Source organism: Podarcis melisellensis (genome assembly GCF_964234715.1).
Source record: "Podarcis melisellensis genome assembly, chromosome: 2".
Taxonomy (NCBI): Eukaryota; Metazoa; Chordata; class Lepidosauria; order Squamata; family Lacertidae; genus Podarcis; species Podarcis melisellensis.
The window spans coordinates 61472994-61489404 of record NC_138529.1 but is presented as its reverse complement, the minus strand read 5'-3'; the positions used below and the strand labels follow the sequence as shown (position 1 = coordinate 61489404).

Sequence of the window (16411 nt, the reverse complement as noted above, 5' to 3'; positions counted from 1 at the left end):
CTTCTGTATTTAGGCTGATGAGAATATGCAAGGGGCAAAAGTATATTCTCGGAGCAAGCCCAAAACATTTCACTGCCTGAGGCAGTACAGCAAATGACACTGCTTTCTCCAAATTGAGCTTCTGCCCTGTACCTAAGGGCAGTCAAGTTATTTTGATGCTTGAAGCAATGCTTATCTCCTTGGTATTAATAATGCAGTAATAAATAAACTGCTCCACTGCTTTGTGGGACATCATTGGGAGAAGAAAAGGCTAAGGAGTAAACCAGGCTTCCTCAACCTCACCCCTTCAGATGTTTTTGGCCTACAACTTCCATGATCCCTAGCTCGCAGGACCAGTGGTCGGGAATGATGGGAACTGTAGTCTCAAAACATGGAGGACCATGGTTGAGGAAGCCTGGAGTAAACCCTACATAAGTATGGAGTGGAGCCCCTAAGGTGGTTGGAAGGCACATTGTACGCCGCCACCTGACAACTGCAGCCAAGCTGGTGTCAGATGTATTGCACCGCTCTCAGCGAGGTCAAGAGGGTGGTCTGGGCAGCCCACAACCTCACACACACTGCTCAGGCTTGCAGCCCAGAAAAGTAATTTGGGTGCTGCTAATGCAGCAGTTTGACTTCGTCCCCTGAAGCACACAACATTGTCTCTTGAGACAGACAGATGCCAACAAAATAAGCTTTTTCATGAAACCCAAAATCCGCATTCTGCCTACCAGCCCTTATTCATCTGGTCCCTGGAATAATGACTGCTAACTCATTCTTGAAATGTCTTCCATTTTCATGATCTCTTTTTGTGCATCATTTCATGGAAAAGGAACTTGGAAATAAAGACTTTCTTCCTCATTTTCTTTTGTGGTTTTATGTGGAAACCTAAGAAATAGAAATGGGGAAATGATAACCAGTATTCTAGCCAATCAGAAATTGGCTACTTCCTGATGTTTAGAGTTGCTAGGTAGAAAATGCTTCACAAAAGGCTCAAACTGTACTTCTGCCTTTGTTATGCCTTTGTTATGAGAGAGCAGTAGCTTGTTTAGCAGTTGTGTTCCAATGCTTCCTAAGCAAATAGGTCATTTTTAAAAAGAGGTGAGGTACTAAAATTTCCACCAGAAGTAGCTAGATAAGAGAAATAAAAAGAATGTATATTTTTGTACACATTCAGCATAGGATTGTTACAGGGCAGAACTCCTGTTTCCTTTTGATCTTGAAGGATTCATGTGCTTGAATCCTGCTTGCTGGTTTCCCACAGGCATCTCATTGGCCACTGTGAGAACAGGATGCTGGACTAGATGGGCCATTGGCCGCATCCAGCAGGCTCTTATGTTCTTACTGTCCACACAGACTGGCAGTGGCTCTCTGGGGCTTCAGACAATGGTTTCTCCCATTTCCTACTTGGGGACCAAACCAGGGAAAGCAAGCATTCAATCAATCAATCAATCAATCCCCCATGACAGTGGTGATGCCACTTCACTTCTGAATATAGGCGTGTGTGCCATTGTGGGGTGTGTTCACACCACAATGTTTGCACATCTAGTTTCATAAGCTGGGGGGTGGAGGAGGCAGGAGATGAATACCAAAGGTATTGTAGGTGGAAGGTTGACTCGCCCTCTCCCACTCTTCCTACTCACCCAGTTTCATTAAAACTACATGTAACACTGCTCTACAAATATTCTTGTCTAGAGTGCTTGTGACCTAATATCTATGTTACGGATGAGAGAGTTGCAAGATGCAAGAAGAGTTACAGGATGCAAGAAGAAGCAGCCACGCAACAAGTAGTGTGTTATTTTAGAGATGAAAGTATTTGGGGATTTGTTTACAAAATCAGTTCTGTACCAAGAGAAGCTCAAATGTCTGAGCTACATCTGTTGTACAAATCAAGCATATCTTTGCTTATTTTGCATTATTTGGCTTTTGCTGGTCATGTGATGATGCAAGCTGATACGCAGGCACTGAAGTTTTACCCTTCAGTATCTGGAAATCTTCAATATGATCCCCTAGACGCCAACATACTTTCAAACCTGCTAGTTAAAGACACTAGCCAAATGCAGAGGATTTATCTGCTAATGTGGACTCCAGTCTACAAAGGTCCTGTAATAAATCAGTTAACACTGGTAACGAGCATAGTACCCACAAGATGTTTTGAAATAGACTTCACCAATCGCACCTGGCTGAGGCTGATGGGAGATGGAGTCCAAAGCATCTGGAGCGCATCTGGTTGACATATGTTAGGGCCCAGCACCGCAAGGGAGACGCAAGCCCCATTTCAGTGCAGTGACTGTCCAATGTAAACACAATCCAGTGAAAGGTTCTAGCTGAGCAAGTGTCCTGATCCCCTGGCCGATTCAGTCCAAAATGCAAGGGTCAATCAGCATCTGCAAAGTCCACAGTCTGAGATCCAAAGTCAAAGGCTGACTGTCAGGAAACAAAGTTCAGGGTCAATCAAAGCCCAAAGTAGAAACCTGTGGTGGTCCAGGAGAGCACAAGACAAGGTCCATCACGGCAGTTGAGCAGACATGGCACCTAAGCTCTGCTGTCTTATTATAATGTGCCTGCTGGTTGTAGCATCTGGGCTTCATCCTCACCTGCTCTCAGCTTGCTCCAGTTGCAGAATCACAAGCCTCCTTCCCCACCTGGCCAGCTAGTGAACTGGCCTGCCTCTTTAGGCCCCGGCCTGCCTCTGCTTCCTGGAGTGCCCTGCCCACTGTTCATTCCACCTCAGGACCCAACATGTTCATGGGGGCAGGGGCTCCTCTGGCTCTGGCAAGGGTTTGACTTCCTGTGCACTGGGCCCCGTCCCCTTGTCATCTTCTTTTACCCCATGAGTACTTTCTACACCAAGGACGCGGGTGGCGCTGTGGGTTAAACCACAGAGCCTAGGACTTGCCGATCAGAAGGTCAGCGGTTCGAATCCCCACGATGGGGTGATCCTGGAACCTTTTTATGCTGCAGGCAGGGTTGACATGTTTTGTTGCTTGCAGAATTCATTTGTATCGTCCATGAACAGAAAATGGGGAGAGGTACATACATCAAATCCCCTTGACGGGGTGAGCTCCCATTGCTCGGTCCTAGCTCCTGCCAACCTAGCAGTTCAAAAGCATGTCAAAGTACAAGTAGATAAATAGGTACCGCTACAGCGGGAAGGTAAACAGCGTTTCTGTGCGCTGCTCTGGTTCGCCAGAAGTGGCTTAGTCATGCTGGCCACATGACCCGGAAGCTGTACGCCGGCTCCCTCAGCCAGTAAAGCGAGATGAGCACCGCAACCCCAGAGTCGGTCATGACTGGACCTAATGGTCAAGGGTCCCTTTACCTTTATCTTACTTTCTACACCAACCTCTCCTTTCCCACCCCCAGCTTACACCCCCCCCCGTGTCACTCAGTCCCAGCCGCAATCCTGGCCAGGATCCTCTTCTTCCTCCCTGAACTCCTGCCAGTTCATGGCACTTACTCCCATAGCCTCCAACATTTCTCTGATGAAAACAGGGACATCCCATTCCATAATGATAATTTTACTATTTATACCCCACACATCTTACTGGGTTGCCCCAGCCACTCTGGGCAGCTTCCAACGTACATAAAAACATAATAGAACATTAAACGTTTAAAAAAACTTCCCTATACAGGATTGCCTTCAAACGGATCGGGGGCTGAATAACTCCATAACCTCCAACATTTATGTGATGAAAATAAAGATAACCTAAGTAAAAGTGGGACATTCCGGGATCAAATCAGAAACCGGGAAAGCTTCTCTAAATCAGGATGTCCCTAGAAAATAGGGACACTTGGAGGGTCTGTACTCCCTAGTGCTGGTATCACTTGGGGAAAAGGAAAATGGTTGGGATCTTAACATGTTTTCAACAGGCCTTGTTAGCATTGGACATTGCATCTCTCTTGCAGTGCTGGCCCAACTTTACAATACTGCCCCATTTTTCTTTGTTGGGATATGCTGACTGAGAACAACACTTACGGTAATACATTTGACAAAGCTGGCCCTATTGCATTAAAGTGTAATGTGCCAAAGGAATTTGTTGCAACAGGCTGACCTGGTTACCCCTCTGGACCCTTTATTATTTGGTTATACTGTTATTTTGTTATTTGGTTATACTGAATTCAATATATGGCATCACTGTCTAGGAAGATGGTTAACACAAAAATACCCAATCTCTGCAGTCCTTTTTCTTTAGTCTAAACTTGACATTTACATTGGGACTGGCTGGTACATGTCCGAAGCCTGCTCACTCTTTCCACCTTTGAGAGAACAAAAACTCGGGACTTTCATTTGTTCTCTGTTTCTCGTGGGGTGATGACACAGGTCCTGCTATTGAATGTTGGAACTGGGAGTTCTCGGCTGTGGTGTTTTAAATTTAGGTGGTGGTTTTGTTCTAGTTTGGTTGCAAATGAGTTAATAAAAGGTTGGTAGTATATGATCTTCACTCCTTGCGTCTCACTGTTTCAGGGAAGATTTTAATCTAGGTTTCACACCCCCACATCAAAACAGTATTGTTCATCACAACTTGCTATATTGTGGCGCATTGCCTCATAAATATGCAACAATATGTTAAAGATTCACCACATACACTTTCCAAATCTCCCCTCCAAAGCCCAATCTGAAGCAAAATCTCTCTCTAAAGAACAAAAAGTTACTTTATTTGAATAAACCGTGCCATGAGAGAGCAATGAGCTACGAAACAGTGTTCTCAAAATGCACAGTCTATGCAGTAGCACGAAAAGCTACAGAACTCTGCCTGACAACCGGTGATGTCATCTGAGTAGCCAATGAGATTTTTTAAAAAGTTAAAGCTGGGATAATTTGCTTACGACCTGTGTGTTGGTACTGGTGGGGGTGGAGGAAGGACTTGAAGGGTTTTTCCAATTCTTTAGGTCCTGGAACTTTCACTTCCCATTTCTGTGCTTCTAGAAGCTTCTGAGGAGTGCAACAGCCTTTATAGAGCCCTTGCTGGTCCCAGGTAGAACATCTTAACTTGCAGCCACCAAGAAGAACATCAAGAGAGGCAGCACCATGGAAGATGACAGGAACAACCTTCTCCCCAATACATACACTGGCTCTGCTCCAGTGCCAGAAAGGTACATAGGATTGCATGTGTGTTCTTTCCCCCCACTACCTTGCACTTTTAATAATTTGTATAGGGTAAATAAGCATCAAGGTTTCCCACTGTAAACTGTCTGCCCCCTAGAAAGGCAGCCTGGCAGTGCCAGCCCCACCATTAGGCAAAGTGCGGCAGCTGCCTCAATCAGTAGGTTTTAGATATCATGAAAGGGCATCATATTGAAAGGCATTTAATGTGTATTATATTTTTATCGCTGGGGAGGTGGGAAGGTATTTGCAGGATTTTCTATCTCAGGTACCCAAATAACTGGACTGGTCTTGGACATTTTGCATCTTTTTTCCTTTTATTTTCTTTTTGATGGTGGTAGGGTGGCACCTTGTGTTGCTCATGATGTTGTATCAGGCCAAGAGGTAGTGTAACTGCGTGTACTTTCTGTGTAACTGCCAGCAGGTCCCAACTATGAGGGCAGAAAGTTAGGGTAGGGTATAGCACTCAGCTTTCAATCCCTCTAAAATGAAAGGCTAAAACAGAAAAATATTTGGTAGCCTAAGTTGGGTGGTGGTGGAATTAACTGAAGCTGCAAACCTGTATGCATTTACCTGGGAGTAAGCCCCTTTGTACACAGTGAGACTTGGGAATAGGATTGCGTTGCAGAAATGACTCCTGCTTGTTTGCAAACCAGCGAGATTCGAACAAAGCTACTTTATATTTCTCCTCATGCTGAATTGCAGACCTTTGCTACAGTTAGTTCTGCCACAGTGTTGTCTCATACTTGGGCTGTTTTTCATAACTGAAAGGAAAAGTTTGGTGCAATTGATGCTCTTTAACTTTTAGTCTTGCCTGCACCTCTCCAAATAAGGGGCGATTGGTGTGTTTTATATAGTCTCAGCCCTATGTTTTATAACAATTCTTTGGAACTTTTGTATTTACCAGCCACCCCTAAACATTTGAGGGGAGAGGATGTGTTCTTTCTTTCTTACCTTTTTATCCTGCGGGAAAGGCTATTTTACTTTTGAGGGAGGAGGAAATGGAAAGTAAAAAAAACCAGAGTGTGAGCTTGATTGTTTAGTAAGGATTTGAGCCTGGATTTCTATACGCAAACTAACCTCTCTAGCCCTTGCACCACACTTACTTTTCTTAGTGTGCCTCCATTTTGTATGGCATGCTTTCATGTTTCTTGTCTTTTTATTAATACATGGCGAATAATGATTTCTTAACAACAGTGACCATTTCGGGGAATTACACTGCTGCGACTCTGGCAATAGGCAGTTCCTGCCAAACCAAACAGCCAAAGCCAATCAGATAATAGAGACATGGAGATGTCAGTTGTTGCTAGGGAGAAAGGTGTTCAGAAAATTAATACCCATACTTTAACATTATAGCAGACTTTTTGTCCCGTATGTTGAGTTATATGGAGCTAAACTATACTGGAGATGGATTTTTATTTTTAAAGCAACAAGCATTATATTCTGCTTATGAATCAGATCACATTTAAAGCGAGTAACTTCCGCTTGGGCTGTCTAGACTTGAATTTAGATGACAGAGTATAACTATTAGAACTTCACTGTTTCATAGAATTATAGAATCACAAAATCATAGAATTGTACAGCTGAAAGGTACCCCAAGGTACCAACCCCTGTAATGCAGGAATCTCAACTAAATAATGCCTGATAGCTGGTCATTCAATCATAGCTGTCAACGTTTTCCCTTTTTTAAGGGAAATTCCCTTATTCCAAATAGGTTTCCTCGCAAGAAAAGAGGAAGGTTGACAGCTATGCATCCAACCGCTGCTTAAAAATCTCCAAGGAAGGAGAGTCCACAGTCTCCCAGGGCATGGGCGTAGCCAAGAGGGGGCAGGGAGGGGCAGCTGCCACCCTAAATCAAGTAAATCAATACAAAATACTTCACTGAGGTTCTTCCCCCCCCACACACCATAAAGCCTGCCCCCCATGTCCCAAGGGAGTCCTTTCCACTATCAAGCAGCTCTTACTGCTAGAAAGTTCTTCCTGGTGTTTAGTCAAAATCTTCTTTCTTGTAACTTGAAGCCATTGGTTTGGGTCCCAGCCTCCAGAGCAGGAGAAAACAAGCTTGCTCAATCTTCCATATGACAGCCCTTTAGATATTTGAAGAAGGTTATCTCCTCTCAATCGCCACTTTTTTACCAGGCTAAACATACTCAACCCCTTCAACCATTCCTCATAAGGCTTGGTTTCCAGACCCTTTATTATCTTGGTCACCCTCCTCATGTTCCAGCTTGTCAATATCCAGGGCTTTTTTTGAGTTCTGGCACCTCTCAGGTGGGCATCATTGCTGTTGTAAGAGAATAAGGGAGGCGTTCATGGTGAGTTCCACCACCTCTTTTTTTTAGAAAAATAGCACTGTGCGATATCCATCTTAAGTTGTGGCGCACAGAACTGGACACAATATTCCTGGTGTGGTCTGACCAAGGCAGAATAGAGCTGGACTATGACTTCCCGTGACGATGACTCTTCACTTCTGTTGATGCAGCCTTTAGGGTTTATTTGTTTGTTTGTTTGTTTGTTTGTTTGTTTGCTGCTGCTGCGTCACACTGTACCTTCTGGTAGATTAAGCAGGTGCTGTAAAGAATTGGGAACTGTTTCTAAAATAATATTGATTATTGAGAGTATTAATATAAAACAGCCCCCCCCTTGCACTGTATTTCATGATTCAATTTAGATTTTTGTAAGCACCATGTATTCTGCAAATAGGAATAAGAATTTCTGTTTAGCATAATATTCAGTCCCATTGCTAATACAGTGGTACCTCGGGTTTATTACTTAATTCGTTCCGGAGATCCGTTCTTAACCTGAAAATGTTCTTAACCTGAAGCACCACTTTGGCTAATGGGGCCTCCTGCTGCCGCCATGCCGCCAGAGCACAATTTCTGTTCTCATCCTGAAGCAAGGTTCTTAACCCAAGGTACTATTTCTGGGTTAGCGGAGTCTGTAACCTGAAGCGTATGTAACCCGAGGTACCACTGTATTAAACAGCCAATCCAAACATCTCTTCTATTAAAACAAAAAACAAAATCCTGGTTTTCTTAGCCACCACTAAGTAGTTTTTGGTGTGGGGATCTGTTCCTACCCCCCCACCTTTTCCCCCCTGCCCCGAAAAACAACTTTACTTTTGAGGGAGGAGGAAATGGAATGCAACTGCTTTCCCTTTTCCTACACATGCAGTTACTGTGTTACTTGTTTCCCTCAATAAATTCTAAAATACAACATTTTAGCATCATAACAGCCCCATAAAGTTGTCTGGGTTAAAGAGCTGGAAAAAAGCACCTAGTAAGCTTGATTTGAAACTGGGTTTTCACATGCAAGTCAACCTCTCTAATCCCTGCACCACACCTACAAAATGGAGGCACGCTAAGAAATGCATGTCATGTCCTCAGGTTTCTTGTCTTTTCATTTTTATTTGGTGAATAATGATTTTTTAACAACAGTGACCATTTTGGGGAATTACCGAACGGCCAAAGCCAGTCAAATAATAGAGATATGATGATGTCACTTGTTACTAGGGAGAAGGGTGTTCAGAAAGTTAATATCCATACTTAAACATTATACAGTAGCAACCTTTTTGTCCTACAGGATGATTTACATGGAGCTAAACTGTACTGGTGATGGATTTTTTTTAAAGCAACAAGCATTACATTCCTCTCTGAATCAGATCCAGAACATTTAAAGCGGATGAATTTAGCTAAGGTTTTTAAGTCTTGAATGTACATGACAGGGGACATAAATAGTAGGACTTCAATGTTTAGTAGAATTATAATTCTTCTGATAGAATAATAAGCTGCTGTGAGTGATTGAGTACTCTTTCTAAAAGTTAATTGTTTTTAATAAAAGTAGTCACAAAACAATGTGTGTGACAGGCAGTAGTTTAGAAGAGATTAATATGTCATTATTGCAAAGCTTGCTCGTTATATAAAAGAAGGTAAAAGAGAAGCATAACAAACATATTTAGAACTACTAAACATTTGTTGATTCTTGGCACTAGAACATATTTTCAAAATGTTAGATATCTGAAATGTTGCAAATGATTGATTTATATTTAACTGTGTTTGTGTTTATGGTTATATGAGAATTCAGATGGAATTACCTGCATTTGTGTTTTATTTTAAAGCAAATAAACCTTTTTCTTTTTTTAAAAAAGGGCATCATTCTCCTTTTAATCACAGAAATGAGTATTTCTCAGGTGGTATCTGCCGCACATAACACATGCATGCATCATTTGAAAGGGAGAACACTTTGTTGTGTGGGTTAAAGTTGCTTTATTCATGTGCAGATTAATGCGAATTTACTCGACTGAATAAAACGCCTATGATTGATCAACTGTCAAGGTATCTTTAATCTGGTGACAGCCCTAATAAATACAGGGAGAATTATTGATGTAACTGAAGGTCAAACTTCACATTACAACAGACATGCCTAAATGTATCTCCATCTCTTTAAAATGTAGCTGTGGGGAGGGGAAAGGGGACATCGAGAGAGAGACATCCAATATGGAACCATAGTGTATGGAAAATAATTATCCCTTTCCCCTTTCACTATTTCCCCAGTGAACTTCCCCCACCCCACCCAAACTGCTACTTACCCCATTAGTAAAATCATACTTAAAAAATTAAAATCAATAAGGCTCATAGCAGCTTCAGTGTGCCTCCTGACTTACTTGCATTGAGCTCCTCCGTGTAAGGGGTGGGCCGGATTGGCTCAGGGAACCCCCTGCTCCACTGCCAATGCACAAGAGATCTACATGCCTGTACTGGTATGCATGCAGAATCCCTTCATACGCACACAAGGAGATCTGTGGCCACTTGGCATATCCATGTATCCATGGGCTAGTCCATGTATTATTTGAATGTGGGTGCGGGGAGGTTTCTCTGAGCCACACTGTTGTAATGGCTAATCAGAATTATGCTCAGTGCTTTTTTCCCTTTAAAAATGTTTAGGGGTATTCTCATTTTGACTCAAGAAAACAACCATTTTATAGTTCAAATCAGGAAAAATAAATACAATAAATGGACAAAAGTACAAAGATCCACAGAACGTTTGCATACTCCTGTGTCCCCCCCAGAAAAAAGGCACGGATTATGTGATACAAGTGAAAACATATGTATTCTGATGCAGGAGTAGAGAGAAAGAGAGAATATTCCTGCAGGGGGGGGGTTGTACCTTGGGGTACTCAACAGTTCTATGATTCTAATACACACACACACACACACACACACACACTTGTATAATTATTGCAATCATACAGCTTGCCTATGGCATTAGATCCCCAAACATTTCTTCCTTTTCACGTTCTGTCTGCCTAGCAACAAGTGAGGTGGCAAGCCGAACAGATAATGACTGGCTACAGCTTGGGAATTTCCCTCACGGTGTTTTCCATCAGGGTGAAGGGCTGTTAAATACTGTATGAGTAGCTTGGGGAAAAGGAACTGTAAAAGGGAATTGTGGTCCTCGTGGTACCAAGGGGAAATTCCTGATAAGCAGATGTTCAGTGCATCGTGTCTCTATCTTGCACTCAGGAATTAATCTTAAATTGTGTAGAACTCTTCTATTTAAAAAGTTAACTGGATAACTGATTTCCAGACTGTGTTGTGGGGAACCATGTGACTCCTCAGAGGCTTAACTGACAGCATAGCCAGTGTGGTGCCCTCCAGTGGTGCTGCAACTCTCATTATGCCTAGCCAACATGGCCAATGATCACTTGCTGTTATGCAGTTTAGAAGACCATTAGTAGTGATGGTTAAGCTGCCTGTAAGGAAGCTTGTCTACCATTCTCAAATATACTCAGAGTCGCAAAGTGATTTCATGCTCTTTATTCAGCTCATAGTGGTGAGGAGGAATGAATGAAAGTCCCCTCAAAGTATCTGCTTTATATACATTATTTACACAATGGGCTGCACATGATTGGCTAATTCCGGAATTCTACAGTAAGCCAATCAGGTTGTGGATTCACTTCTATCTGGAGCATGATTGGGTGCTTCCTGCCAACCAATCATACTGCTGCATTGTTCTAGGACCAATCAGACTGCTGCATTTTGGATCCTATTCAACTCAGTACATAACACATTCACTAAGTGTCTCACTTGAGGAATCTCTGATAAGCTGCTGAGTAACCTCAAGTCTTCAGAATCATACCTTAGGACCAAAGATGGCAAGAGATCCAGGATCAGATTTCCCACACTAAAAAAAGAAGTTTAAAGAAGCTATGTGGGAGGAAGGAGAGGTGGCAAGAGCGAAGGTTTATCAGTTTCCTCCTTCTGTACTATCCCCACATTTTAGATCCCCCCTCCCAGCTACAATTTGACCCATGTAAGAAAATATAAAGGCACACATATGTACTGCCATGTAGTGCAAATGTAAGCTTTGGAAGTGGATACTTTTGATCAGGAAAATTGTGTGTGTGTAACTCTTATTACCATGGCCCAACTCCATTTTACCTCCTTTTCTATGGTTGTTGTTTATTAAAAAAACTTTTAATAAACCCATTTCACCTAATTTAGCCCTTCGTTAACCAAGTCAAAGCATTCTGTTTGTGTTACAAGCCAGAGATATTCCGTGCCTTGGTAATTTGCATACAGGTGAATCCAAACCTGTTCTAAGAAAATAAGCTCTCAACCTGGACATCTGGGCCACTGATTGGACAAACTGACATGCCTCTTTTGTATCTTGCAGGGATTCTTCCAGCCGTAAACCCGTCTATGCTGCCTTTTCCATCCTGATAGCCTTGCTTATCGCGGGCCAGGCAGTGACTGGCTACTTTGTGTATCAGCACAACACCCAGATTTCCAAAGTAACCAAGACCGCCACTGAGCTGAAACTGCAGTCGCTGGCCAACAATCTCCCTCATGGTTAGTAGCTTCCTCCTTCTTCCTTTGAGAGGCACAAATACAAGATGGGTGACACCTGGCTTGAGAGCAGTACATGTGAAAAGGATCTAGGAGTCTTGGTTGACCACAAACTTGACATGAGCCAACAGTGTGACGCGGCAGCTAAAAAAGCCAATGCAATTCTGGGCTACATCAATAGGAGTATAGCATCTAGATCAAGGGAAGTAATAGTGCCACTGTATTCTGTTTTTTTTTTATAATATTTATTAAGAATTTTCCAATACATTGTAAAAAACAAACAAAATAACATATACTTTTACAATGACCATATTTTCTTCACTTCTTTGGACTTCCTCACATCTCTCGTTCCTGCATTCCAAGTTTTTCGAGCTTTACCCAGCAATTTATTACCTTGTATCAATTCTTAAATTAAAGTTTCCCAATATTATGTCCCTAATTTCAGATAATTTTACCCAAACCTTAAAAACTTAAACTTTGACTTCATGTTTATCCAAAATTTATCTTATCCAATTTTTCCATTTATCTTCATATTCCCTTTAACTAGTTTAATGGAACGATATTGTTATTAATCTTGCATCTTTCTTAACATTCATACAATTTACAATACTTTTGTAAATAGTCCTTAAATTTTTTCCAGTCCTCCTCCACGGCCTCTTCTCCCAGGTCTCGGATTCTGCCGGTCATTTCTGCCAGTTCCATATAGTCTATCAGTTGCATCTGCCATTCTTCCAGTGTGGGCAAATCTTGAGTTTTCCAATAGTGCCACTGTATTCTGCTCTGGTCAGACCTCACCTGGAGTACTGTGTCCAGTTCTGGGCACCACAGTTCAAGAAGGACACTGACAAACTGGAACGTGTCCAGAGGAGGGCAACCAAAATCGTCAAAGGCCTGGAAATGATGCCTTATGAGGAACGGCTAAGGGAGCTGGGCATGTCTAGCCTGGAGAAGAGGAGGTTAAGGGGTGATGTGATAGCCATGTTCAAATATATAAAAGGATGTCACATAGAGGAGGGAGAAAGGTTGTTTTCTGCTGCTCCACAGAAGCGGACACGGAGCAATGGATCCAAACTACAAGAAAGAAGATTCCACCTAAACATTAGGAAGAACTTCCTGACAGTAAGAGCTGTTCGACAGTGGAATTTGCTGCCAAGGAGCGTGGTGGAGTCTCCTTCTTTGGAGGTCTTTAAGCAGAGTGTCACGGCCACCCAGGACTGGTCCCAGCTCACAAGAGACCTCACTCCGTTGCAGCTTATTTACAGGAAAAGTTTATTGAAGATTTCTGCTTCTCATACAGTTCAGCATTGTGGCCGTACGTCTGCCACGTTAGACCGCTGCAGTCCCCTCTGACTCCTCCCCTCTTCCGCACCAACTTAATAGCCTGGCTCTAGACCACCTCTTCCTCTCCTTTCTTTTCCGCAGGGTCTTCCTGCCCCCCTGGGTTCCCTCTCTCCGTGACTCGCCTGAGGCTGAATCCTCTGCCGCCTCTTCCCCCCTCTTTCTGGCTTTAGGGCCGGGCTCCTCCCCTGAGCTCTCTCCACTTCCGCGCGCCTCTACGTTTGAACTTGGCGCGCGTACGTTGCTGCTGACCTTTCTCTCGACCGCTACACCACCCCCTGCTCTGCTCTCCACCCTTTCCGGCTGAACACCCTGCTCCAACCCCCTCTCTCTGTTCTCTCCTAATCCTGCTCCCTCCGAGAGGCTGACGACTCCACCCCCTTTACTCCGTTCCGGCTGAGACGTCTCTTGCTTCCTCTGTCTTCCACTGGGCTCCTCTCCGCTTCTCCCTTCTCCTCCCCTTTGCTTGATTAAGGTAACCCCCTTTTGAGAATCCTCTGACTCGCTGCTCAGACTCGTGGATTCCCTCAGAATTCCGTCATCTTCTTCCTCATCCTTCTGCCCCTCCTCCCACTCGCTCTCCGTCTCCTCTGTCATCTCCTCCTCTCTCCCAGAAACCCTGACATCCATCCCCCCCTCGAAGCCCCCCCTTCCCCCCTCCCGCTCGCCGGGGACCGGTTGTGGAAACTGCGGCTCTTCGGGGGTAGGCTCAGGATACAGGTCGTCTACGTCAATGTTCTCTGCTGGCAGTTCTGTGTAAGCGTATTCGAAGTCGGGTTCTTCCCCCAAATGCTTCTCAGTCTCTGCTTCCATCGCCACTTCCTCCGGTGCTGCCCGCCAAGGACCTATCAGCCACCTCTTACGCCATTCCTCCTCTGGCTGCTCCTCCCACCAATAAGGGGTTTCCGTGTCCACCCCCGAGCACGATCCCCTGGGCGGGCTTGATTCTGGTGTTCTTTCCTCGGGGGAAGAGAAACCCCTGAACGTGCTATCTGACAATGTGGGTGTGAAAAGCCAGTCATCAAAGTACTCAGCTGGCATGGGTCTATGTGGGAAAAGTGCATGGAACTCTTCTTTCAAAAGGGGTTCGTCTAACTCGTAGCCTGGCACCCAACTATTAGCAGCGGCTGGTGTGCCCTCCCTGGCGAGAAAATATTCAACTCCCTCCTCCCCCCATCTCGAGTCCAGTATCTCTGTGACCTCGTTAAGAGGTCCTGGTCTTGGCGATTCCCCCCTCTCAGGCGCCCTCCTATGTGGCTCTGGGGGTGCTCCTGACTCTTGAAACCTGTGTGGGGCTTTGTAGGGAGTGAGCACCGACCTATGAAAGACCGGGTGCACCCTGGAACCTTCCGGAAGGGCTAGACGAAAAGCCACCGGATTGATCTTAGCCTCAACTTGATATGGCCCTAGCTGCCTGTGTCCTAACTTCTTCTTGGCCAATGACCTGGCCGGCATCGCGTGGGCTGCTAACCACACCCAGTCCCCAACCTGGATGTCCTCTCCCGCCCTCCTGTGCTTATCGGCCTGCACCTTATACGCCTGTTTTGCCAGCTCCAAATGTCTCCGCAGCTCCTCGTGCACCTCTTGCAACTCCGCTGCAAACTGGTCGGCATCTTGAGGCCCCCCCCCTCCTGGTGCCGCAAATCTCGGGAAGGTTCTGGGATGACGGCCATTGTTCGCGAAGAAAGGCGTCACCCCGGTGGAAGCGTGTTTCGTGTTGTTGTAGGCGAATTCAGCCATCGGCAGATAGTCCACCCACGCCGCAGGTCGCTGGTTGGCGTAGCACCGCAGGTACTGCTGCATGATCGCGTTGACCCTCTCCGCTTGACCGTTGGTTTGTGGATGCCTCGCCGATGTCAGGTTGATTTTGACGTGCAAGATGCCCAGAAGCTTTCGCCAGAAAGTGGAAACAAACTGGCGCCCCCTGTCGGACAAGACGGACTGCGGAAGTCCATGCACTCTGAAGACGTGATCGATGAAGAGCTTTGCGGTCTGTTCTGCCGTCGCCACCTTGGCACAAGGGATGAAGTGCGCCATCTTGGTGAACAAGTCCACCACCACTAACACCGCCGTCTTACCTCTGGAGCTGGGCAGGTCTGTAACAAAGTCCAACGCTACCCTCTCCCATGGTTGCTGCGGTGTCTCCAGCGGTTCTAGCAATCCCGCCTGCTTCTGGTGCACCGGTTTGGACCTCTGGCAGATATCACACCTGGCGACGTAGTCCGCCACCTCTCCTCTCATCTGGGGCCACCAAAAGTCTCTAGCCACCAACTCCATCGTCTTCTCTTTGCCGAAATGGCCTGCACTAGGGGCGTCATGCAACTGTTGCAGAACCTTGGCTCGAAGATCGTCGGTGGGCACGTAAAGGGCACCCTTACGAGTCAAAAGTCCATCTTGTAATTGAAACTCATCGGTGTGTCGCGACCCTCCGCGTAGCTCCTCCATCTTAGACTGTGCAAACTGATCCCTTTGCAACGCGCGTCGCACCGCGTCCAGGTCGACTGCGATGGTAGCGCACGTCCACGCCTGCGGTGCGAAAATGTGCTTTGCTGCGATTGGAGCTGCTTCCTCCAAGTATTGCGGCTTCCGGGACAGCGCGTCTGCAATAACATTGGAGTCTCCTGGGATGTATTCTATTTTGAAGTCGAAATCCGCAAAGAACTCCGCCCAGCGCAAGTGTCGCTGGGTCTGCAACTTAGCCGTCCGCCAATACTCTAAGTTCTTGTGATCCGTGCGGACCTGCACCGTGTGCTTGGCTCCTATCAAGAAGTGTCGCCACGCTTTGAAAGCTGCATGAATGGCCAACAACTCCCTGTCCCATATGGTATAATTGCGCTCCGCCTTGCTGAGCTTCCGGGAGTAGAACGCACCCGGTCGCCAGTTGCCTTGTGAATCCTCTTGCAAAAGAACGGCCCCAACCGCTCTGTCTGACGCATCGGTCTCTACCCGCATGGGTCTGCCGGGATTCACGTGGAGCAGCTGCTCTTCGGAGGCGAAAAGACCTTTAAGCGTCCGGAAGGACCGCTCCGCTTGTTCGGTCCAGACGAACTTCTTCTTCTTGGAACTGAGGGTGTCAGTGATCGCCGCCGTCGCGTTCGCAAAACCTTTAATAAACTTGCGGTAAAAATTGGCAAAGCCG

General features: G+C 45.4%; 1 protein-coding gene and 1 long non-coding RNA gene across 2 annotated transcripts in view; both read left to right on the top strand.

Moving 5' to 3' along the window:
* LOC309361859 overlaps positions 1-16411 on the top strand; it is a 157143-nt gene that overhangs the window by 123532 nt on the left and 17200 nt on the right. The window lies entirely within an intron of this gene.
* Positions 4836-16411, top strand: part of CD74 (CD74 molecule) — a 28776-nt gene continuing 17200 nt past the window's right edge. The window contains exons 1-2 of the mRNA XM_081897052.1: positions 4836-5076; positions 11762-11937. Coding sequence (XP_081753178.1) covers positions 5012-5076; positions 11762-11937 — 241 coding nt within the window. The 5' untranslated portion in view covers positions 4836-5011. The remainder of the gene's footprint in view (positions 5077-11761; positions 11938-16411) is intronic.